The 26195-nt window shown below is 38.0% G+C and overlaps 1 protein-coding gene across 1 annotated transcript in view; it reads left to right on the top strand.

Annotated features, from left to right (window-relative positions):
* Positions 1–14512: 14512 nt before the first annotated feature.
* The window catches only part of LOC138175881 (guanine nucleotide-binding protein G(i) subunit alpha-1), a 96457-nt gene continuing 84774 nt past the window's right edge, over positions 14513–26195 (top strand). The window contains exon 1 of the mRNA XM_069106525.1: positions 14513–15054. Coding sequence (XP_068962626.1) covers positions 14937–15054 — 118 coding nt within the window. The 5' untranslated portion in view covers positions 14513–14936. The remainder of the gene's footprint in view (positions 15055–26195) is intronic.

Below are 26195 nucleotides of genomic sequence, written 5' to 3'. Positions count from 1 at the left end.
AAACCCAACAGTATATATAATATGCATAGGAAGAGTAAAGAAGCAGATGTCTTTGTGAAGATCTCAAGGAAAGTAGCCTGTGATGTAGAACTGGAATTGTCTGTTTTCTTAATAAGGATATATATATATATATATATATATATATATATATATATATATACACATATATATATATATGTATATACTCTTATTCCCACACTTCACTAAGTTATTTCTTTTTTTAGGGATAGCTATATAGGACAGTGACTAGAGTGCTGGGCCTGAACTCAGGAAGACTTATCTTCTGTGTGACCCTGAGCAAGTCACTTAATCCTCTTTGACTCAGTTTCCTCATCTGTAACACGGGCTGGAAAAGGCAACGGCAAACCACTCCAGTATCTTGGCCAAGAAACCCCCAAATTGGGTTAACAACACCTTTTTTAGGCCACATTTCACTAAGCTATCAAGTGCATTACTATATATCCAGTCATCTAGTTTCATTAACTTTAGATTCAACTTCAACTCCTCACTTTCATATACCCTATATGCATACTTTTAAAAATCTTTGATTTTTTAGGTCTTGATGATTCTAACCACAAAACATTTCTTCATTCCATCTCTTTTTTTTTTTTACTACTCACATAGCCACTCCCCAGTTCAGGCACTCATCACCACTTACCCAGAATATTGCAATAACCCCCTAATGTATTTTTCTTACTCAAGACTCTCTCCTCTTTGATCTATCCTCCATTCATTTGTCAAAGCCATTTCCCAAAAGCTCAGATCTGACCATATAACTATTCCATTCTATAAACCCCAGTAGCTCTCTATTATCCCTAGGGTAAAATACACAGCCATCTGTTTAGTATTTACAGTCTTTCACAATATGGCCCCAAACCACCTTTCCAGGCTTATAATCACTTCAGATACTCTATGGTCCAGCTAAACTGCCTTTCTTGCTCTCCCTCACACATGATACTCCATCTCCTATCTCCATGCATTTTCACACTGGCTATCCCTTATGCCTAGAATGTATTTCCTCTTCATTGTTGCCTCTTAGAATTCATGGTTTCCTTCAAATTCAGCTCATGACCCCTTCTATATAAAGTATTTCCCAATCCTCCAAGGTGCTAATCTCTCCCTATCCCAAATTAAATAAAAAGAGAAAAATATTATTTTAATTTGAATATATTTTGTGTATACATGTGTACACATTGTCTGTCCTGCTGGAATACAAATTCCTTGAGGAAGGGTGTTCTAAAGTACCAAGATATAAAAATGGTTGTAAGGTAGAAAAAAGCTGATCAGAATTTCAATGCCCATAAAAGTAGTTTCTGTGTAAGGTTTTCCAAAGTTGCATACTCCTAGCCTTGTTTATGTTGGACCAGGAATCTCATTTATACATGAATAAATAAATGACACAAATTTTCATCCTTCAAGCAAAAGTTTGGTTATCCTCAGTCTTTCAGGCATTTTTATATCAAGAATGTATTTTTTAAAAATCAAACCCAACTTATTCTTTCTTTTTGACCTCTTTGTAACATCTCACAGTGTTTACCATACCTCCTCCTTGAAACCGTCAACCTTTGCTTTTCTGTGATACTGAATTCTCATGGCAATCTTTACTTCTCTGAAGAGTGCTTTTCTATTTTTGTTGGGTCTTCAACCCCTTCCTTTGGTCCTTAAATATGATCATCTCCTGACATTGTCTTAGTTCATTTTCTCTTCTTTCTTCAATTACTGCCTCTATGCAAGGACCAGATCTCTTTTCTTATCCTCTCCCTAGAGTTTCAGTGCTACATTTCCAATTAGTTGGTTAAGATTTCCACAAGGACATCAAACTGAACATGTCTAAAACAGAACTCACCACTCCAACCTGTTCCCACCCCTATGTTATCATTATTTTCTTGGTCATACATTCTTTGCATCATCTTTGGAGTAATCTTTGAATCTTCTATTTTTCATCTCTCATATCCAAAATATTGGATTTTACAAGCCCTATATATTCTACTTTGACAGCAAGTATTATATTTGTTTCCTGCTTTCCATTCCTACTCAACTTCTCACTTAAAGGTTTGTAATAATCCACAAACTGGTGCTCCAATTGGCCTAGTCTACCCATTTTATAATAATAGTATCTTAGGATTTTAGGAGAAGGACTTTGTAGGCCATCATGTTACAACCCTCTCATTTTATAGGTAAACTGACTTGTCCAAGGTCACACTGGTAATAATTAGATCAATCCTTCCCTGTTTTATCAAGGGTACTACCATACCCCATCTAAGTAACATTCAAAGGATCTTGGTTCAAACCCTGGCTCTGTAACTAATTGCTTCTATGACCTTGCACAAATTCTTTAACTTCTCTGGTACTCAGATTTTCATCTGTAGAATAAGTAGGCTGAATTAGGTGACTTCTAAGGTCCTTTCCAGAGCTATAATCTCTGATCTAGATTTGCAATTCTATGATCCCTCTGATTACACTGTTCCTCTCTAAGAAACTGTTAGCAATTATCCATTGTCTCCCAAGTTGTTTTATACTCCTGGTTGGTTATGGCATTGAAGGCCCTTTATAGTTCGGTTTCAATATAACTTCCCAGAATTATACTAATTTCCTTCATTATGATGATGATGAAGATATTCTATGTTCTAGGTACGGGGAGTTAATCAGGGAAGTGTCCCAATTAAACTGATGAGGTAACAAGGTGGTGAACTTTTGTTTGGGACTGAATCTCACCTATGAAGAGTTTAGACATGCCCATTTGTCACAACTCAATGTAGATGAACTGACTGGTTTGGCTGTTGTGAGTTTGAGCTTTACCTTTTTGCTGGGTCTGTAAAGGCAAATGGACTACTCTCTATCTCGTTTTTGTCTTGCTTCTTCTCATTTTTATATTTGGAATAGACTCCACCATGAACTTCCATTTGAAATTGTTAAAGCATCTCCCTGCCTTGGAGGGCCATTTCCTATTAACTACCACTGTTTTTTTCAGTTTTGCAGGACACTTACTTGCCTGTTTGCTGTTGCTTATTTAAGACACTCAAAATCTCTTTCCTCTGTGCCTTTTCACTGGCTGTACTCCATTCTTATAATTAATTCCCTCCTTACTACCATCTCCTAGAATTCTAAGTTATCTTGAAGGATCAGCTTCTGGACCACATATGAGACTTTTCCTGATGACTCCTAGCTCTAACCTTCTCCCCAAACCCATCCTAGAACTTTACCCTAAAAAAAAATCACCTAGAATTTAGTTTGCATATATATATACACATATATATATATATATATATATATATACATACATACATATATGTACATGTTCTTCCCTCAGCTAGAAAGTCAGCACCTTGAGGGCAGTAACCATTTTCACTTTTGTATTTGCAGTTTCCATTGAGCCTGTCAAATAGCAGGCCTTAAGAAACAAAGCCTACAAGCATCATAAATGCCTATTCATTGGTTGATGCCTCCCTACTGCCAGTTGTCTTTCTTCTAAAATTTCTCATAGTGGTTTGTTTGTACCTTCCCATTGAGCTTATTTCACTTTCCTTTGTATAATAGTCATTTTTATACACATCTTTCCTTCCTTACCCCCTCCTCCCAGTTTGATTGTAAGGTCTTTTAAAATAGACATTATGTCGCATCCATATTTGGATCCCCAGTTCCTTGCAGGTTGTAGATTTTACTGAACTGAAAATGGTTATTAAAAAACGTCTCCGGGGCGGCCAGGTAGCACAGCGAGTAAGAGCACTGGCTCCAGTGTTTGGATGACCTGGAGATCGAATCCCAGGCTCAGACACTTAGCACCCACCCAGAAACACCTGGCCGTGTAATCTTGAGCAAGTTACTTCACCCTAATTGCTTAGGGGCGGCCAGGTGGCTCAGTGAGTAAGAGCACCGGCTCCAGTGTCGGGATGACCTGGATCAAATCCGGGCTCAGATACTCAGCACCACACCCAGAAATAACTGGCTGTGTAACCTTGAGCAAATTACTTAACCCCGATTGCTTTAGAATAAAAAAAATAAAAATAAAAAAAGTCTCAAAACCCAAATTAAGTGGGAAATTAAGTTTCAAGTGAAGAAGAACTGAAATACAGAATAGATTTTAACTACATTAAGCAAAAATTAAACAGAGAAAAATATAGGTTTTTATACTCCATGATTATTATACAGAAGTCTCATTTAATTAGGATGCATTTCCACTGGTCATTCTGTTTCTATTCTAGATAAAAATAATAATTCACTGATTTATGCAACTCAGTTTTCTCTGCCAAAAAAAAAAAACAGTTATGTTTGCAACACTCAGGATTGGAATAGTCCTGGATTTTTCCCCCAGTTTCAAAAGTGTGGTAATTGTTCTGACTTTCATGTAGGACAGCCTGAGAAAATACATACCAAAACTGCTGTGGTCTTACACCTTTTTCTATAATTTAATAGGCAATTCTGTGAGAAGGAACTCAAATCTATTTCACCTTTACTGTTAGCTTTTGGGAATACCAACTTTCACTGGTTATAGCACTTAAAAAAAAAAAAAACTTTTCAAAGCACTTTTACAGATCTCACTTCATTTGATCTTTACAATAGTCCTATGAAGTCTATAGGGCAAGTATAACCCCCCCCCTTTTTTTTTTCCAATGAGGAAATTAAGCCACAGTAAATGTAACTGACTTCCTTGAACTCACACAGCTAATCAGGAGCAGCGCTGGGTCTAAAACTGAGTTGTGACCCTTAGCCCCGTGCTCTTTCCACTCGACCACATGATTCCTCTGAGGGACACAGGAATGTTTTTCAACCAACAGAAAGAATGGTGGTACATCTTAAAGAAAATATATCTTTAAAAAAATCTCCCAGATCTCTACTACCGTAAAAATCATGAAATGAGATATTTTTCTCTGGACAGACCTAGAGATTTTTCAATGAGGTCAATTTTGGATGTGGGTTAGAGAGAAAAGAGAATTATTCAGGAAAGGCATACTGCCTCCCCAGACTATTGAATTCTGTTGCTATCCTTGCTTCTTCAATAGCATTTTTCTACCCCTATCTCACATGTCCTTTTATGGGCATCATTACAGTAAAGGAATTTACCTCAATAAGGCTTAAGGGCATAAGGTGGACTGATGGAATCAATCACCAGCTCTCAGATGGGTTTCCTGTGAACCTATGATCTTGCAATGTCACTCCTTCAACAGAAATAGCCATTTCTGGGAATATGTGGTAGCCACCAACTTAATGTAGACAAGACTAGTTGTCTCTCTTCCTCGGTATTCAGCCTTGGCAATTCTGTTCAAAAAGAATAGTACAATGAAGGTTAAGACATGGACTTCCATTGGATGTCTGGCTAATCATCATTCTACTTTGCATGTCATATATGTCATATGCTTAGACTGAATAATCTCACAAACTAATATTCTGCGTTTTGATGCTTGAATTTATCTATGCAGTAGACTGGGACTCTTTTTCTTTGACAGCATCTCCATGGTGTTTAGGATCGTCATTCCTAATATGTATGTATGCATGCATGTATGTCTATTTAAAAATTATCCCTTGTCTGCCCCTAATCTGTATAGCAGCTAGCACAACTGTTGGTGTTTTATAAATGTTTGCTATAAATGTGTTAATATCATTATTAGAGCTAATAATAATACTAATGATAGTAATGTTATTGTTATTTTTTGGCCTATCTTCTACCCTCTTCCCTCCCTCAGCCCTTCTGTTACAGCTCCTGCTGAGCTGATAAACAGAAATGCGTCACTTTTACTGCTTAACCAGGGAGTTGCAATGAGAGAAGAAAGAAGAGAGGCAGCGCAAGGAGCAAAAATACACAAAAATTGTTATTGTATATACACATATGCATAAGTATGCATGGATATGTGTACATGCATGTGTATACATTCTATATATTCATGTGTATATGTGATACATGTAAGAGCTAATATAGTGAATAAACAAATAAATATGACCCTTAAAACAGCCCCCTTTACCCAGGCAACTAGAGAAATTTTATTGTATTGGGTCTGACTACTTGGACTGATATTCAGAAATTTTGAAATTCAATCCTAGGCATAAAAATAATTTCTTAAATATTTGTTTTGTTATGTAAGACAACAAAAAATTTAAAATGTATTTTTCATATTCATCCTAAATAGGAAGAGTAAGAGATTTTTAAGAAGTGTGAAAACATCAGTAAACTGATATAAATGTAACATAAATCTCTATAATATTTTTTCCAATGAATCCAAAATAATATCAATTTTGGAATGAGTCAGATGAATATAGGCACCATGGCTTGAAGATTTGACTTCTCACTTCGAACTTGAAAGGCTTTTTACCAGTGTCCCTCTCACTAATGCTTTCAGTTTAGTTTATTCCTCACTATCCATCATCTTATTCTTTACTATCAGTTTGTCTTTTCTTTGCACATAACTTGCTTATGTGGTTTTATTCATTTGATTACAGTTGCTTTAAGGAATGCCTAAAAATGTTGACACTTGTTTACAATTTGACATGCTAAGCTTTTATATGTCTGTTTATCATGTCTAAAATTAATCTATTGAACTTAGATGCCCTCAAAGATATATCAGTCAGATTTGTATTTTCTGTGCTGACAGAGGGAAAGGGATAGATTAAAACAATTACAACAATCAGAGCACGTAAGACACTCTTCCAACTATTATCCCATTTCTCTCCTACTCTTTGTGGCTAATAGCATTAAATGGGCAGTCTATTCATTTTACCTACATTTCCTCAATGTTTTCATTCATAAAAGTCTTTTGAACTTCTCTTACCATTGGGGCTAAAATTTGTTGCAAAAATGCAGTGTTCTCTTTGGTTTACAATTATCTTGTACTTTCTACTCCATCTGACACTTGATCACACTCTCTTTTTTAATATTCTTTCCACCCTGCATTTCTGAGACATTCTACCTTTCTAAGAAACATCTTTTGACTGCACCCACTCTGTTTGATGGTTCCCTCTATCCTATGACATTACTCAAAGAGTCCTAGATCTTTTGATACTCTCTTTTAGACACATTTTTTCTCATGTGATCTTATATTATTGTGTAATTTCAACTCTCATCTGTATGCAGGTGCTTTTCAGTTTTATATCTCTGGCACTTGTTCATTTTCTGTCCAGTCTTTTATGTCCAGTTGCCTGCAGAGCACTTCCATATAGATGTTTCACTAACACCTGAATTTTAGGTGATTAAAATTGAGCTTAATACACGTATATACTATCGAGTTAATAATCTCCAATATTATCATAACTTGGAATTCTTTTTGCTTCCTGTTTTTCCTTCATATCTCATATCAAATCCATCACCTAACCCTGCCAACATAGTCCCAGCTGTATCCTTCCTTTCCTTTCCTTTTCCTTTTCTTTCCTGATATTCAGAAATATAGATATCCATTGTCCAGATAGCAATGTTATATAGTGGAAAGAATTGCAGACCAGAAGTTAGAATAACTGAGTTCTAATGCCCAAATCTTGTGCAAGTCATTAAACTATATTATATCTGCATTTTTTCTATCTATAAAATGGTGAAATGATAACACCTGCTTTATCTACCTTGAATGATGGAGCAGTTGGAAGTAATACATCAGGGACCTATGATTTTGTTAGTCAGGTCATTCTATCCTCTAACACAGAGCACAGCCTATCTACAACAAAAAGATGGTCTTCAAGAGGCACTGTCACCAAATGATCAATCATCCTGTGCCTTACTCAGGACTTAGCTAGTCTGATCTTAGGCAAAAGAGATACAGCAATCACCATGCTCATACATGTAATGGATAAGCTTAATGTAATTTTCCATAGAATATTATTCTGCTGACATAGATTTTGAGAACCCATGATGACTTCACACCACCACGAGGTATTGAAGTAGGAATTTAGTATGTGATTTAAATGAAATAAAATGCTTTTATACTTGACCTTATATACTTTTAGATTACCCTCTAGCCTGCACTCCTATTTCTCCTCACCCTGGTAGTCCATTCCACCCCTGCAGCCTTCCCTCTAGTTAGTGTATTCCTCCTAGAACCTCCATTTTAAGGAAAGTTTCAGGCCAATATATGTCTTCTTTCCTCTCAAGGCTTCATTCCTCTCTCTCAACTTTCTCTTCTATTATCCCCCATTTCTGCTTTTCAGCCTCCTTTTATCTGTTATCTTAACCCCATTAGAAAATAAGCTCTTTGAAGAAAGGAACTGTTTTTCTTTCTGCTTACATGTTTATTCTCAGCACTTTTGGACAGTGCCTGACACAAAGTATTTAATAAATGTTTGTTGACTCACCTTTGAGGAAAAAAAAGTATAAATGTGAGGATAAGTTTAGTTTCAATTTTTGTCATCTGTAAAATAAGCAGTATTTGTATTAGATTATCTCTCTGTTCACCTCCATCTCTAAAAAAATTTTTTTTTTAAGCAATTGGGGTTAAGTAACTTGCTCAAGGTTACACGGCCAGGTGTTTCTGGGTGGGTACTAAGTGTCTGAGCCCGGATTCAATCCCCAGGTCGACCTGACACTGGGGCCGGTGCTCTTACTCGCTGTGCTACCTGGCCGCTCTCCATCTCTAAAATTTGATGATGAATTTTTCATCATAGATGGATCATTAGAACTGCCTCCTTATAGTCATTTTGTTTTTGGATTTTCCCCTTATTTTATCCATTTTCTACATAGCTGCTAGAATCACCATCTTCAAAAACATTCAAAATCATATCACTCAAAAAGACTCCCTATTACAATGTTTAACCACAAAGCAGCATTGCTGGCTAAGTGCCAAGAGCTCTTCAGGAATAAGGGACCAAGCACCATAAGTTACCTGCTACTCTCAAGTGAGATGCTAGTCATTCTACACAACAGGATGCTCTGGGGTGAGGTCAAGCTTTCTATTGCTCTCAGAGAGGTAGTTACTTCTCTCCCCTTGCTTCTTCCCTCTTATGGGTGCTAACAGTAGCCTCATTAGTATTAAGGCAAGAGTATAAGTGGATTTAGTTAGCTAGATTCTGGGTCACCCCCAATCCACTGGAAAAACTCTATCCCTCTTCCTATCCCATGTGGTCTCAATGGAGCTTAATCACCTAAGTATGGCATCACTCATCCATTGGAAATGGCTCTGCAGTGATGTGGATGCCTGGTTCTAGCCAAGATAAGGGGAAAGCTCATCTATCAGAGCGCAGGGGCAGTCACGGTAAAGTTCAGGTGATTCTAGAGGGAGGGGTTTTGAGGAGGATGCTTAGCTTTTTACTGGTATTAAAAAGAAAAAGAACATAAGCCAGATATATATTAAACACTTAACTTTCAACTGGACACCAGTCTTTCCTTCCCAGTTCAGGTAACCCAAACCTTTTGTCTGTCAGCAACCCAAAAAGAAGTTACAACTAACTCCTGGGATCTGCTTAACCCTGGTCACTAGGCTTCCTGGTTATCAAAGGGCATAAAAAGACCCAGTCATGTGGAATCCAGACCCATCAGACTGGGTGGACTTCTGAAGTCCATTTGAATCACCTTATTTTGCCCTGCTGACCGGGGTGTACGTACCGGAGCCAGCTTGAACTGGCTAGAGAGATCTGATTGTTAAATTTTCAGTCTGAGCATTCGTACCTTGGAAAGGGGAAAACCCTACAAAGAGCACTTAATTGCTTGTTTTGCCAGACTTGAGAAAATGATGAAGAAAATGTTAATAAGGCAGACTAAACTTAAAAGTGTGTCACGAATATATATGTGCGTGTGTGTTTATATAAAAATATATCCAAGAGCTGGTCGTTAAACAATTAGCAGTGCATCCTTGCCTACTGAGCAGATACATTTTCATACGGAGACGATAGGGCTACATCTAGAGAAGCTAAGTGCCACTCCATCATTGCTGCATATCCTTGTTGAGTACCTCCTTCTGTTAGATGTTCAGTGACTTGCAAGTGTCTCTTTTCATCCCAGCATCAAAACTGAACTATGATTTTGTGCTGGCATTAAACCCATATTTCTTACAGGGTGATAAGGCCTTTTAAAAAAAGTTTTGGTAACAATATAATATCCATTCTTGTTCAGGAGAACATTTGTTCGTGATGGTCATAGCAGGTACCAACTTTTTAAAATTATACTGCTTTGTTATACTTGGTCTAATAGTTGGATTTTTGCTATCAAACTCAAAAAGGACTTTTTGAAGTCCCATTCTAACTGTGTCTATCTCTTTTTCAAAATCATTTCTAATATCAGCATTAGTGTGTTTTTTTTCCATGTAGCATTATTAAATAACACTTCTGAGATTTGATTTAGATGCATACTTCTGGGGCAGCTAAGTGGCAGAGTGAATAATGCACTGGCCCTGGAGTCAGGAAGACCTAAATGTGACCCTGGACAAATTACTTAACCCCAATTGCCTCCAAAATAAAATAAAATGAATGCTTATTCCCAATGATTTCAGTTTTTTCAACTTTCCCTTTTCAGATTTAAGTAACAATTCAACTTTCATTTGTATTTCACTTGGTCTTCTTCAAACAAGATACACTGGGAATAGGACTATCACGGAGAAAGAAGCTACGTAAGTTAACAGACTGACTGGCACCCTGACAAAACTTACAGGTCAAAACAAATTTCAAGCAATTAATATCTATATAATACCAGTGTTAATTTATAATTTGGGCACTGAAAAATTAGTAATCAAAAATCTAGAAGGTGTCTAAAAAACCTATATAATGGTGATGAAAAACAGTTATCACCAAATTTTTTTCTAGCACATGTGTTACTTGTATTTGTCATTTGTTCTCACATATGCCACCTTCCTGAGATGGTAGAACAGAAGGAGCTTGCTCCACTATCCTCTGGGTTAACCATCATAATGGCTCAGAGGAGGAACAGTTTGCACAGCCCCTATGTCACTGTCTCTTTCTTTGATTCACAGGAGTCCTTCCATCTCACTGGTCTGTTGTTAATCTAACTAATGGTATTTCAGAAACTGACTGGTGGGCAAAAGGTTCCTTTCTGAATGTTAAATCAACAGCAAGCATTTATTAAGTACCTATAATGTGCCAGGCACTGTGTTGTGTCAGCGATACAAAGAAAGGAAAAAACCAGCCCCTCGTAGTGTAATAGGAAAGAGAACAAGAAAGAATTATGTACCAACAAGCTATGGATATGATAAACTTAGAGATAAGGCACTAATATTAAAGGGGTTCAGGAAAATCTTCTTAAGGAGGGATTTTAGCTGGAACCAGAAGGAAATCAGGGAAGGTATAAAAAGATAAAGATGAGATGAAAAAGAGTTCCAGGCATAGGGGTCAGCCAATGAAAATGCTAGAGAAAGGAGAAGGAGTAAGGTGACTGGATTACCAAGTACCTGTGGGGAGGGTAAATTGTAAGAATATCTGAAAGGTAGAAAGGAGCCTGGTTATGAAGAGGTTTAACTCAGAGAATTTCTTATCAGATGCTAGAGGTAACAGGGAACCAATGGAGTTTTTTTAATAGAGGAGAGACATAGTCAGACCTGTGCTTAAGGAAGATCAATTTGACAACAAGAAGATAGATTGGAGTAGGGAAAGGATTGAGCCAGACTCCAACCAAAAGGGCAACCCAATAGCCAAGGCATAAGGGCCTGCATCAGAGTGGTAGCAGTTTCATAAGAGAGAATTGGGTATACAGGAGAGATGATATAAAACTTACAATCAAGTGGACTTATGAAATGATTGAATGCAATGGGAGAGAAAGTATGAGGAGAAGAAGATGATACCTAGGTTGCTTCCTGAGAAGAAGGTGATAGACACTTAACAGTAATCAGGAAGTTTGTAGTTGTTACAGTGGTCTCAGGGCACACAAAGTCCCCATTGTATGTCACCTTGCCTGATACTGCTTTCCTCTGCTGTCCTTGTTAGTCTTGCTATCATTTCCTTCTCTCTTCTTTTTTTTTTCAATGGAGTATAGAAAGAAAGAGTGATGAGATGCATTACTATCTCCGCTGTTAATCTATCATATCTAGTGTTCCATGGACTATTACATGGGTAAATAACAGAACTGCTTTTTGTAACTGTTGCTTTATGTAATTTTTTGTAGGTTCACTGCAGGCATCTTCATTACAATTCTGGTAGCAAATAGGAGAACAGTGATGGATGGTATGTATCCCATTCTCTTCCTTCATGACTCTCTTCTCCTCTTCTAAGTTTCTATTTTAAATTTTTTTCATGCACTTTAACTTGGACATTATGAAAACTTTGTTTGACAATATCTTTTTAGGATGCTGAGATTCTTATGCTTTTCTGGACCACCATCCTGAGCGATTAAAGACATCAGTTCAGCATGTGATAATGGTCCAATTCCTGGTTTCCTGGTTGAGTTTTCCAGTATATTTGAGGCTACTCTCATTATTATTATAGAATTGCATTAATTCTGTCTAAAATTCTTTTTTGTTTTGATGTAACTCTTAGCCTCCAACTGGTAGCTTGAAGCTTCGGGGAGAAAGGTTATTAAGAATTGCCTTATTTAACTTGACAGACTAGAATTAATATAAAATTTGGCAGTATTTAGGGATATAATATAAACTGATGAATGAAGAATAATCTGGAGCCTGTTCCTGTTGGTGTTGCAAGCAATTATAGGAAAGACTTGAAACATGACTAGAGATGTCATCTAATAAGCTTAGTTGGGCTGACTTATAGCTGAACATGTATTCACAAGTTGCTCCATGTGACTTCTGCCAGTGAGCTTTCTTTGGTGATCTGATCTGAAGTTATTTTGATTATATCATTAATTTAGGTCCACCCTTTTTCTTGAGGGAAAGAATCTTAGTATAATACTACCATTGCCTACTATTTCTTTTTTGGTAGGAAAAGAACACCTTGCAAAGAAATTAAAAAACAAAATAAAACAATTTTCTTGACAAAACAATTTCCACTACCATTCTAATAAGTACATGTTGAATTAATTTTCTTGGAGTAGTCCATCAGCAACACTTAATGAGCACCTACTATGTGAAATGCATTGTAGCAGGTCTTTGTGGTGACGTGAAACATAATTTAATAAATATGGCTCTTCTTAAGGAATTAACCTAACTGAACATTAGGGTAAATTGATATTTATGCAATTCAACAAATATTTATTAAGGTCTTATTATGAACAGGGTACCCTCAAGAATACAGGATCATAGTTTTATAGTTTAGATTCTGGAGGTCATCTACTACAACCCCTACATTTCACTGATAAACAAAGGACTGGATGGGTTGAGTGATTTTTCCAAGGTGATATTTTGTATGAGGTGGTGAAGAGAGTTAGGATTTGAATCTAGTACTTTTAAACTCCAGTACACTTTCCAACATAAAAGAATACATACCCTTGTACAGAACTCAGCTTCTTCTAGTTGACTGGCCGATGCCAACCATTACACAAATTCAGCATTTAATAAGCACCTACTATATGCAGCGAATTTTGCTAGAAGCTGGAGAAAAAGGCTGAAAACAGATATGGTCCTAACTCTCAAGGAGTTTATAATCTAGAGTAAATAAGACGAGAACACAAGTACCTTCAACAGGAGTTAAAGCAGACTAGGGTACAAGTCCAAAGAAAGAACTGGTAGAAATTCAAAGAGAAAGAGATCTTTTCACAATAAAATCTAGAAAGGCCTAGACGAGAGTGAATTTAGCCTTGAAGAGGAGGAAGGATATCAGGCAGAGGTAGAGAGTGAGGCCAGGGAATAGTCCATTCAGAGGTTGTGGGGGAGGGGAACAGTATCATAAAACAAGCTCAGGGCTTCAAGATACATCATACACCACAGTTTCTAATGGAGTTGAATTGTGGTACCTGTGTTTATCCTGGCGCTTTGTTCCACATTTTCTTAGTTTATTTGAAAATCTTGCAATCAGTTGCCGTTTTGTTTTGGACAAAACTAGTCAGAGCAATGCTAGTGGTGATACTCCCTCCCACTTTTCTCCTCTGTCTTTCCTTACTAAGGAAGGGGATGTGATGGGGAGTATCTACTCAGCAAATGCTTCTGCTCTCTTCTTCCCTCCTCTCCCTTTCCACAGGCCCCAAACGCCAACAGACACGAGATCTACACTTTGAGAACTCCCCTGCGGCTTTAGCAATGGAGCTGGGCATGCTCAGACACCAAGGACTGGGTTTCTTTGGCTTCTAAGTTTGGCAGCTTCCTCCACCCCACAGCATCAGAACAGGCAGGTCTGCATTTGGGAAGTGTAAAAAACCCAGGAGGAAATAAACCCATTTCTCACAGTCCTGGAAGGGAGGCGGGGAAGAGGGGGCGGCAGCCTATGTCAGTGCTTTTGCTTTTTTTCCAGAACTTGACCCTCTTCCCCACCGGGGCCAGGAAGCCTCGCGCGCAAAGGGTACTCTAGGAGGGGGCGCAAGCATTTGCGCACTGGCCTCCGAAAAGGGGGGCGGGGGAGTGAAGTGGGTGGGAAAGGAAATGCGGGGGCGCGCGCGCGTCCTGCAGAGGGAGGTGTTGTCCGAGTGCACGTGTGCGAGTGCGCGCTGTGGGGAGTGGAGGGAAGGGAAAGAGGCGGGGCCGCGGCCAGGACTGGGCTGGGGCGAGAGTACGCGGGCGCATTGCACTCCTGGGGAGGTGCAGCTACAGCAGCCCAAGCTGTAGCGGCGGCGGCTGCGCTCCGGGGGCGGTAAATACTATCTGTATCAGTTTTGGCAGCTGCAACAGTATCCCCCTGCGTTCCATCCTCCTGTCTGGGTCCCCGGGAGTTGAGGTGCCCCCTCCCGGGAGGGGAGTTCAGGGCCTGAGAATCCTCCACTGGATGCTGCTGGCGCTCGATTCCTAGACTCCTAGTTTCGCCAGTGGACTGGAAAGTGGGGAGAGCGCCCGGAGAGGGACGCCTTGGAACCTTTCCTATCTTCAAGCCCACGAGTGAGTCCAGAGGCGGCCGCGGGGGAGCCTTGCGTTTGGAATTGTGGAAGAAGAGGTAGACGTTGGAGGTGGAGGGAGGAACGGTCCTTCCCGACGCTCCGCAAGATGGGCTGTACGTTGAGTGCGGAGGACAAGGCGGCGGTGGAACGGAGTAAGATGATTGACCGTAACCTGCGGGAGGATGGTGAGAAAGCCGCCCGGGAGGTCAAACTGCTTCTGCTGGGTAAGGAAGAAGAAGCCCATTGGGAGGATGTCATGGGCTAAGGGTGTTGCTTACAACCACTATGATATTATGATTATTCTCTATCTGGGGGAGGGAGACGGACCTTGTGAATGTGGCTTTGGTGTGAATCACCAAATGATCCCATTCTGCTGAGTTGAGCCTTTTCGGTGGAGCGAGCTGGTAATGGGTGGGGTGGAGTGGGATGAGGATGGGGATAGAGTTAGTCTACATTGCCTCCTTTCCCTTGCCCATCACGCTCACAGATTGGGTGGGTTTCGGAAGACAGCTTGGAGGGAGGTATTGAAATATGTTCTTAAAGATGCAGGATCCTTTCCGGGGGGTGGAGGGGAGGAAGGGATAGACGGTGGACATTTTTCTTTATTTCTTCCCTTTCCTTTTAAAGGACTTTAAAAGATACACAGTCAAGGAGTAAGATCTGTTTGGTGGTGTAGTGTAGGGCAGGAGCAAGACAACCCTTGGTTTTCCCCATCCCACTTCCCTCCTCCCCCCTAATGTGCGTGCTCCCGAGAACTTGCAAAGAGGTTAGTTGTAGAGTAGATATCTTTTTTCCTTGCTTTACTCCAAAATCTTTTGATGTAGTCCTTATTAAAAAGACAGGCTCGGTTTGATTTCAGAGATAGGGCGTAGCTGAGTACATTTTTTAAAACGTTCTTTTTGAAGTTTATTTAGCATTTTTCTACTGAAGGGATTTAAACAAAAAAATCAACAAAGGTATTATCAGCTTCTGTTCAAGAGTCAGTCTTTGCAAAGCTATGTACCTAGGTTTTACAAACGTGCCTTAGGTATTGAACTTCAAAAGGCCATTTCCTCAGTATTAAGGTAATATTATTGCTTTTAAGCTTTCTACAGCAGGCCGGCACTGCTTTAGAAGGCTGATATTTCTTGTTGCAAAGGAACTGTAATTTTTATACAGCCATTAACTAGAGATATTCAGGGGGGTTTTTATGTAGAGAAAAAAGGTATTTTGAAAGTGAAAACGTCAGTTTGAAAAATAGTAGAGTGATTTTCCAAATGAAAAATTCATTCTTACCTACCCCACCTTTCTTCCTCTCTCCCTCCCCCTCCTTTCCAATTTAAGTGGTCAGCTTGTGTGAAACTTGGAAAATATTTCGCTTTTTTCCATTCATTATCTTGGTCAGCAAATGCTTAGGTGAAAGTTGCTTTCTTTTATTTACAGGAAAAGAAAATGAACAAGGTTTATAAGTCAGGGATATATTAAGTTGTTAGAGGGTTTTTTTTTTTTAAATAAAAGGTTACTCTTCCCTCTTTAAACACTTAAAATACTAGAGATGCAATTATTTTCACTCTGGAGATTGTTAGGTTCAAAAGAAGTTTTGTTTGTTTTTCTTAAAAAATGGTACAATAGAAGAAGAAAATTTGCTTGGGCAACCTTTAGGTTTACTTTACTTGGTTTAATGAGCTACAAAATAAATGGAGGCTTTTGGTTACTTATAGTAGGTATGATGAAAGCATCAAACCTACAAGTATTAAAAGTAGTAATGAAACAAGCCATTTTGCAGGCAAGCTGAAATTTTTAAGACTAGGATGGCCACCTTTTCTCTTGCTAATGGATACTTTTTCAGAGTTAATATTATTTTTGAAGTGCATGTAGCATAACAAATTGATAATTATGATACTGATAAGGTAAAGATTTATATGGTGTGCAAAAAAAGTTGTTCGACTTCATATCCATTTGTCTTGTGGGAATGATCATCGTCTAAGTTGAATGCTTTTGATAGCCCATGCAAAGCAAGAAGCTTCTTTCAAGTTTCAGGATTGTTACTCTGAAGTTCTGATATAGGCCCCGTTCAGTTGTCAGTTTGAGAAATCCATCTTACAAGTTCCCACTAGAACAAATTTAAAATCAACTGGGAGAACACTTCATTAAAAAAAAAAAAAGAAAAGAAAACATTAATTTCTTATGAAGAAGTACTGAAATTGCAGAATATGCTTTTGAACATTGTAGTATAGCATAGGTGGTACAGTAGATAGAGTACCAGACCTGGAGTCAGGAAGATTTATCTTCCAGTATTTAAATCTGGCCTCAAGACACTAAATAACTATGATGCTGGACTAATTTTTGCCTCAGTTCTGTCATCTGTAAAATGAGCTGGAGAAGGAAATGGCAAACCACTCCAGTATCTTTGCCAAAAAATCCCCGATAGGGTCAAGAAGGGTCAAACACAACTGCTGGGCAAGTAGTAGAAACAACACTGGACCTGCAGTAGAATATCTTGGTACAAGTTAATTTTTTTAAGCTTCAGTATCTGAAACTTTAAAATGCTCACACAATTTTCAGTTGATTAATATGAGGACTCAAGCTTTTCACTTGAAGTGCTATGTAAGTAGAGATGATGATGATGAATGGTCTTGATTTTGCCAATTCTTTTTCTTCTTTTTGGAGGGGAGAAGGCAGGGCACTTGGGGTTAAGTGACTTGCCCAAGGTCACATGGCTAGTGTTAAGTGTCTGAGGTCAAATTTGAACTCAGGTGCTCCTGACTCCAGGGCCCATGCTCTATTCACTGCACTACCTAGCCGCCCCTGATTCTGCCAATTCTTAGTTGTGTAACTTCTAAGACTTCTCTGTAAGTCAGTTTTCTCCTCTGGAAAATGGCAGCAATAATATTTGAATTTTGCATATAGTAACATAAGAGGCTTTCAAACTGTTTAATATTGTAGAAATGTAAGCTATTATTCAAAGCAATTGTACTGATAGGTTTATAGTTTGAAAGCTGGAAGGGACTTTAGAGAACAACAAATCCAAGCCCTCATCTTTTTACAGAGAAAGAAATTTAGCCTCCAGAGATTCTCATTTTCCCAAGGTCATTCTTGTAATAAATATGGAAGTTGGGATTTTAACTCCCTCCAAATCTAGCATTCTTTCTACCATGTTGCCCTGCCATGCAATGAAGTTGTAGAATGGGGAGACAACTAACTAAGGCTAGAGTCTCCCTTTTGTTTTTTCCACTTCTTGGGGACTAATGTTTTTTTAAGAACTCTTTCTATTAAAATGTTTATTTGATCAACATTTTTATTTATTTTGTAACATCTTCAAAGAATGTCAGTGTGAATCTTTACAGTAGGTTATAGGGAAAATAACCAGTAAGCTGATGGTGTTTAGAAAGTCACAAGAGATTAAATACTTTATGCTAATTACATTAGAAATACTTCAAAATAATTTTTCATTATTCTCAATGGGGGGTGAAAATGAATTTTCATAACTTTTTTCTTTATTGTTCTGGTCTTGGCTTCCCAATTCTCTCAACAAAATTATGGTTAAGTCCTTCTGTGTTCCCTCTTTTTTTTTTTTGGATGGGGGAAGGCGGAGCAATTGGGGTTAAGTGACTTGACCAAGGTCACACAGCTAGTAAGTGTTAAGTGTCTGAGGCTGGATTTGAACTCAGGTTCTCCTGACTCCAGGGCAGGTGCACCACCTAGCTGTTCCACATGTTCCCTCTTTTCTTTACTCCTCCTCCTAATAGCGATGTTGGAGCAAGCTTTAGCCCAGAGTTCTCCTAATGTTTTCCTGACTAACAGTTCAGTGATTTCGTAAATTTCCCTTTCTGGAATGTTTGAATACAGACTTTGACTTGACAAACTGACAGAATCTAATCTTCTGGACTTTTTTGGCTACTAAAAATTTGATAGGTAGTTTAATCATTCCAATTCAAAGTTCATAATGTATTATCTGGGAATACGAAATGATTTACAGGTAACATATATGGCCAGAATCATTTTCTGTCTAATTAGTCAAACAGAATTTTATTAAATGCCTAATATTTGCAAGGCATCATGTTAGGCATTGAGAGTACAGAGATGAAAAGCACACAACATACTTCCTTTATGGGAGTTACAGTCTATTGGGGGGGGGGGGTTAGGATAAAGAATGTAAATGAATCAACATGGTAGAAAGGAAAATTATAATTAAAACAAATAAAAATAATAGCTAGCATTTATATAGCACTTTTAAGTTTGCAGAATACTTTATACCAACCTGTGAGGTAGGTGCTATTATTATACATGTTTTACTCATGAGGAAACTGAGGTAGATAGAGTTTGAACAGTTACCTGGGGTCACCGAGACTGGATTTGAACTCCGTGTTTGAGGTCTAGCACTCAGTCATTGTTCCATCCCACTGAAGTAATCATTTTTAAAAATAATAGCTGATTTTTACACAGTGCTTCAAGAATTGCTTCATTTGAATAGTTCTCACATTTGAGAGCCCCCTAACAACCCTGTGACATTGATAGAGTAAAAAGCAAGTTACTTAATGTCCTCAGGCCTCAGTTTCCTTCAGTGTGAAATGAGGGGTTGGACTTGTTGGACTCTCAGGTTTATTCTAGCTATAAATCTCTAATATTTTGAAAAGAGTTGAAGAAACTGGAGCTCCTGGAAGTTAGTTAAGTGACTGCCTAAGGTCATGAGAGTAAGTGGCCAATTGAAAATTCAGGTCCAAGTCTGATGACTCTAGGTCTACTAATCTTTCCACTACTCCCTCCCCAGTGTGTTTGCTGAAGTCTAGGCACGCTGTAATGAGAAATACGAGATGGGAGTGATCCTTTTCAGCTGAAGAAGTTGAGGGAGGAGACTTCATGGAGAAAGTAGCACCTGGCCTGCAATGTAAAGGAAGAGAATCTTTAACCTAAGACAGGTCCTTCTGATTATAGAATAACCTTTGACTGAATGTTTAGAGGAGGAGAGGGGAAAGGAAAAGAGGACTGGCTGGTAGACCCTAGTGATAATATGAAATTAGACAAGAGAGGTAGGATAAGTTTACATTTTATCTTGCAGTAAATGGGGTTACCAGTGTTGGTTTTTTTTTTTTTTTAGGCAATCGGGGTTAAGTAACTTGCTCAAGGTTACATGGCCAGTTATTTCTGGGTGTGGTGCTAAGTATCTGAGTCTGGATTTGATCCCCAGGTCATCCCAATGCTGGAGCCGGAGCTCTTACTCGCTGAGCCACCTGGCCTCCCCTGAACCAATGTTTTTTGATTCCTTACAACTTGTTTGGTTATAATTTGGTGAAGACACCTGGGATTTTGCAAGCTTTCTGTCCTGTTGCAGGGAAACATATCCATCCATGTGTATTCTTTACTAGAAGTCACCTTCACTAAGTAGGCACTCACTGATGACTGTTTTTTTTATCCTTTTGACTTGAAGGAGAACTGCATCTTTTGTCATCTTTTCTGTGACTTCTGGTTTTTTTCATCCCGATAGGACTTTGGCATTAAAAATATTACTTTGGCAGGTTTATGAAGGTTGGATTGCAGAAAATTAGGAAACTATGCAATAGTCTAGGTGATGGTATGAATTAAAAACTAATCAGAGGAAGTTTGCCAAGGCAAAATGGATGAGACTTAGCAACTGATTAACCATAGGTGGTCAGGCGAGAGAGGGTTCACTTTGAGGTTTCAGCCTTGGTTTTGAACTTAGCTGGTAGACCAAGTGATTTCCATGTTGTTTGTTTGTTTGTTTCTGTATTTTGATCTCTGCTTTTTGACAGTGAGGCCTTTAAACTAAATTTAAGGAAACATCCCCATTTACCCCATCTCTGTAAAAAATGGGGAGATTGGACTGAATCCTTAAGTTCTTGTCCCTGCTCCTTAATTCTATGACTGTATTAAAATGTTAAATCTTTTTTTTTCCTTTCCTCCCTCTTGAAGAGGAGGGATAGGAGATATGTTGTGCTTTTTTGAAATTTTAGTCTTGTAGATAGGATTTGGTAGGGAATAGATTTTATAAACATAAAATAATTGCGCTAAAATTTAATTTATTTTTTGTATCATTGAGGACTATGATGACGTAGTCCAAGAAATTAACTCATTTATTAATGTCTTGGTTTGGGTCTTTTTTCTTTTTTTTTTAAGTTTGACTTGTTATGCTTTAGTATTGAAAAGATTTCTCAGTATTTAGGTCAGATAAGGTCATATTATAAATGTCCTTTTCTTTTAAATCAGAACAGGGTGTGGAAACTATTTTAAGAGAACAACTTTCTTTGCATTGCACTTGGTTAATTCTCTTAAAGGAAAAAGAAAAGTTCATATCTGTGGGGTTTTTCTTGGGAAAGCCACAATTTAACACCACTATATTTTACCAGAAGAAAAACTAGTCTTAACTTTTAGTACGGGGGGGGGGGGGGGGGGGGGGAGACAGACAGACAGAGATGACAGAAAGACACAGAGAGAGAGAGAGATGTTAGATCATAACTTTCTAAACTGGATTTTTTTTTTAAGAAAAAGGAACATTTGTATACGACTATAGTGGTTCTCAATTTTGTCAACTGTCTCAATACATTTTTTCAGTACCGTTACCTTTATCACATTCCATCTTCACTAAAAAGAGAAAAAGGAAGGTTTTAGTTTTCTCGTGGGTTTTACAATTAGAGTTGAAAGAAGATCAAAATTAGTCAATTTGTTCCTAAGTGTATCACTTGTCACTAACACCACCAAACTGCTGTTTGAATTTTGGCACTTCATCTTCTTAGTTTCCTTTGATTTTAACCTATGACTTCCCTAGAGATCTGGACCAAAATGGGGAAATACTGGCAAAGCAAGACTTTCACTATATTGCTGTCTTTATTTTGAATTTGCACGTATGAGTATATTGCCAGAATGGATCTTAGAGATTATCAAGTTTTCATCCTTTAGCTTTGTAGTTGAAGAACCTTAGACCCAGAGAGTTCAAAGTGATACATGGAAGTTTTATAATGTTATATGTTAAAAACCACTTGGAATTCGAACTTTTAAATACATTTCGTTTTTTAAAAATAAACTATTATTTAAACATGAGTCACATAGTTTCTCTTTGTTGCATAAGTCCTATATTGGCAACTGATCAATTTGAAATCACAAATTATATGAGTATTTTTAGAAGTGATTAATGCTCCCAACCCCCATTTACAACTGTTTCATTTCTCACTTACAAATCTTGAATGTAAACATTACTGTTCATTTTTGTTAACCCAATTTTAAAAGAAGTTGAGAACTGTAAGCTAAAAAAGACTGGCAAATGTTGAAAATAAAGAGAAGTTCAAAGGCTGTTTATCTCTAAGAAAATGATTATACTTCACCCAGTATAGTATATGATCCTGGTCATGTTGTGTTAATTGGTTAAATAGATATTGTCTATTTGTCTTTCTAATGAGTTTCTTTTTCAATTTGATTAGAATACTGAAGTGTTGTTTTAATTGGTTTTTTAAAATTTGGAATTGATATTTCATATCAGTAATTGGGTAGCCTTGGACAAATCACTTCACCTCATTGGGCTTTATTTTATTTGTATGTAAAATTAAGTTTGATTAGAAGATCTCTGTAGTCTCTCTAGGTATATGATGATTTTATACAATTACCTTGTAAAATCCTGACTACAGGCAAGCTAAGATTATAGGAATAGTTTGATTCCATTTTAACAACTCTCTCTCACATGCATGCACATACATGTATGTATATATATGGAGGGGGCGACATTTAGGTCCCCTAAAAGCACTGGACTTGGAATCAGGAAGACTTAATGTCCTAAGTTCAGATTTGAGATCAGACACACACTAGCTGTATGACTCTGGGCAAGTCCCTTAATCCTGTTTGCCTCAGTTCCTCATCTATGAAATGAGCTGGAGAAGGAAATGTCAAACCACTCCAGTATCTTAATACATAAAAATCTGTTATACACATATGTATGTATATATATAAATGTGTACATACTATCATTGTTGCTATTCTTTTTTTTTTTAAAGCAATTGGGGTTAAGTAACTTGCCCAAGGTTACACAGCCAGTTATTTTGTGTGGGTGCCAAGGTCTCCCGACTCAGCGGTGCTCTTACTCATTGCACCTCCTGGCCACCCCATTGTTGCTATTCTTCTATCCCAAACCTGGTCATAGATTTGTTGTCACATTTGTTAATTAAGGTCAATATATTTTATTCAGTGATCTTTATTTAATATACTTTGAAGAACTTTCCTCTTTGCACTTCTTTGAAATGGTAAATTAGAGGATGGATATCTCTATCAGTATCATAGCTTATTTGTAGGGTTTTGTTAGTTTGCCCTACTTCCTAACCTTTACTCATGAAGATCTTTGAAAATAACTAGTAGATTTGAAATTTATTAGAATTAAATGTCAGGAGTAGATGATGCCTCTGTGCAGGGCCTTGACTTCTAGGCCTTGACTTCAGTCATATTAGTTCACAAATTAAAGTCGTTTTTGTTCTGAGGCACACCTTTGGATTTCTCTGTTTTCCTTATCTCTTCCTATATAGTATATTCAGTGGTGATCATGAATATTTATTGGGCACCTACTCATAGAGGCAGGGTGACATAGTGTAAAAAGTGTGCAACTTTTTTAGTCTTGCTTGACATACTAGATGACTCAATGGTGCATTTCACATGCTGATAAAGGAAACATATAATACTCATGGTAACCTGTAACCTTTCAACACAATTTCCTACTTCTAGTGGGTTCCTAAAATGCTTTCCATCTCAGTGTCCTATCCTGTTATCTAGAATTCCTTTAGAGAAAATTGGAAGTTTTGCAACATCTAACATTATACTGAAACCCTAGCTTTCCTACCTGGTTCTACAGAGTTCCTCCCAAACTCTTAACTTCATCCTGCGATTTGGTCACTGTCCAGAAGTGAACATTTTGATGATGCTAAAAAAGGAATTCCCTTCCTCTCATACCCTCACTGCCAGTATGGATAGCCCATGGTACTATCCAGAGGGAAATAAAATCATCTCCCCCATGTTGTGGTTTCAGTTCCTTATGAAAATGCCAGCTTTATGGCCCATCCTCTTTCTGCAAGAGACTTGCTTCTCAGAAACTCCCCTTTTTTCATAGAAGGCCAAATCTTCTTACTCTTGAACTTGGGGTTACTAACAAGACACTTGGGCTAATATGGCCCCAAATTCTTTATCATCTAAAACAGTAGTATCAAACTTTGGATCCTTGTATATTTTGTTAAACATTTCCCAATTACATTTTAATTTGGTTTGGTCTCAGTGTAGACTGCAAAGTTAATACCTCTGTTCTAGAATGCTTGGTTTTGATGTCATCCTGCCTGGAAATTCTCTCTTCTAACTAAGAAGCAGGGAATCAGGAAATTTTGGCTTTGAACTCAACTTTCAGCCTAAGTGAATTGATACTTTAAGAAGCCATGTACTTCTTTCTGTAGAAGATTTCCTTCTGTCCCAGCTATCATCTCTTGGATTGAGAAAGTGTACTCCCAGCACCTGCCTTCAAGCCATGTGGTCAAACCTATACAGCTAACCTATACATTAATGGCACATCTAAAGGTTCCATTGGCAGCACTCATGTTTACTCTTAGTTCCTTTACAGTTTTCTAAGAATCTCAAAGACAGAGCAAAAAAGAGTTCTAAAAATGTCAAGTGAGTCTTTACGCTCATGTTCATAGACCGTGGAATTTTGCTTCTTCCAAGAGAGTTCATCCTCCTTAAGTTCTGAGACAACCAAGTCATCCTTAGTTACTGAAACCCTTCCCCTTGAATGATGACAAATATTGGAGTCATAGATTTGGAGTTGGAAGAGACCATAGAGGACAGCTAGTCCAGCCCCCTTATTTTACAGGTGAGGAATTTAGTCTCAGTGACTTGCCTAAGGTCATACTAGCACTAAACGATGGGGGGAGGGTTTGAGTTGGGTCCTCTGACTTTGTACCATACTGTCTCTTGGGACAACCCTGGAGACACTGAAAAATTGATCAGGACTTGTCTTTTGCCCTCTTAACAAGTGCTTCTTGGCCATACTCTTGAGAGAGGTATGAACAAGTAAAGATTTCAACGGAAGACATCTCCAGTAGCATGTAACATTAATTAGAGAACTTCCCTTTTCAGATCTTATGTAATAATACCAGAAAGTACATGAAGAGTAAGTGGAATAAGTAGTGGTATGAGCATGCAAGGAATTACAATACAAGAAATGTCAATAGTTTCAATATTGCTACTCTGAGAAAACAGTAAATTTCCTGTAGACCACTGGTTCACTTTTTTTTTGGCTTACAACAGTTTTATTCTTTGCTATGAGGGATACATGGCACAGTAAGTGTTTAAGTTGGCAGCATTACAGGAGAGTTGAGAGACTTGCACATGTGCATATGATTGCAAGTATGAGCTCTGTACAATTCTTGGCACAACTCGGTAGCACAGCCAGCAAATGGCCCTGTGGCTCACTCTGGAAATCACTGCTGTAGCTTTTCATCTAGGGCCTGAGTCACCTGCTTAACTCTATTTGGCTACTTAAGCTTTGGATGTAGACCTGTCCTCCTTAAGACTTTGATAAATGCAAATTGCTGACTAGGAAGGCAGGCATGCTTGATTGAGACAGCAAACTGTTTCACCTAAGAGATTACCTTTTGTATCTGTAGTTGAAGTCCTGGAATTCTAGAACTGAATAAACAAATGATGCCTCACTTCCAAGAAGATCAACTCCTCAGGTTTTGTGTTTTTGTTTGTTTTCCCAGAGAGATGATCTCTAGGAAGGATAGTCCGGATGAGTCCTATCTGTTACTCTACAAAATTGATAGTTATTATAGTAGATATGCAGGTTGCAACAGTGTCTTCTGGGTTTTAATACTGTGTAATACATTTGGAGTAATAAATAGCACTTGTTCATTCAACACAGATATGGTAATGATACACACAGAAGTGGAATTTCCTAGATACTTAGCTCGAATACTAAGAGGCAAGATAGTACTGCAAGTCAGGATCTCTGGATTCTAGTCACTTTGGGCAAGTTGAAACCTTTGTGAAAGTCAGATTCCTGATTTGCAACATGAAGAAGTTCAGCTAAATAATCTATGAAGTTCTTGCATTCTGAGAAAAACATTGCTGCAGATGTCTCTTTAAGATCCACCCCACCCCCACCCCCCGCCATTTCCCCAGAGAAGGAAGCTATTAGCTATAAATTGTAAGACAATGAATTCCACATGAAAATATTTTCTTTGGAAGAGTTTATGATTACTTTCAAGTAATTCTAAACCCTGACTTAAGAACTATTCTGATGATTCAGATTCCTGTTTTTAAATCCAGAATTAACAACCTAAATTTCTAAAGGAGGACAAGTAAGCATTATGTGTAATGGAAAGAGCACTGACTAACAAGTTGGAGG

Source organism: Petaurus breviceps, unplaced genomic scaffold (genome assembly GCF_028583685.1).
Source record: "Petaurus breviceps papuanus isolate PSGF00001 unplaced genomic scaffold, PetGlider_PUasm1.0 79, whole genome shotgun sequence".
NCBI lineage: Eukaryota > Metazoa > Chordata > Mammalia > Diprotodontia > Petauridae > Petaurus > Petaurus breviceps.
Note: the sequence above shows the minus strand (reverse complement) of the source record. Positions and strands in the feature narration are given on the sequence as shown.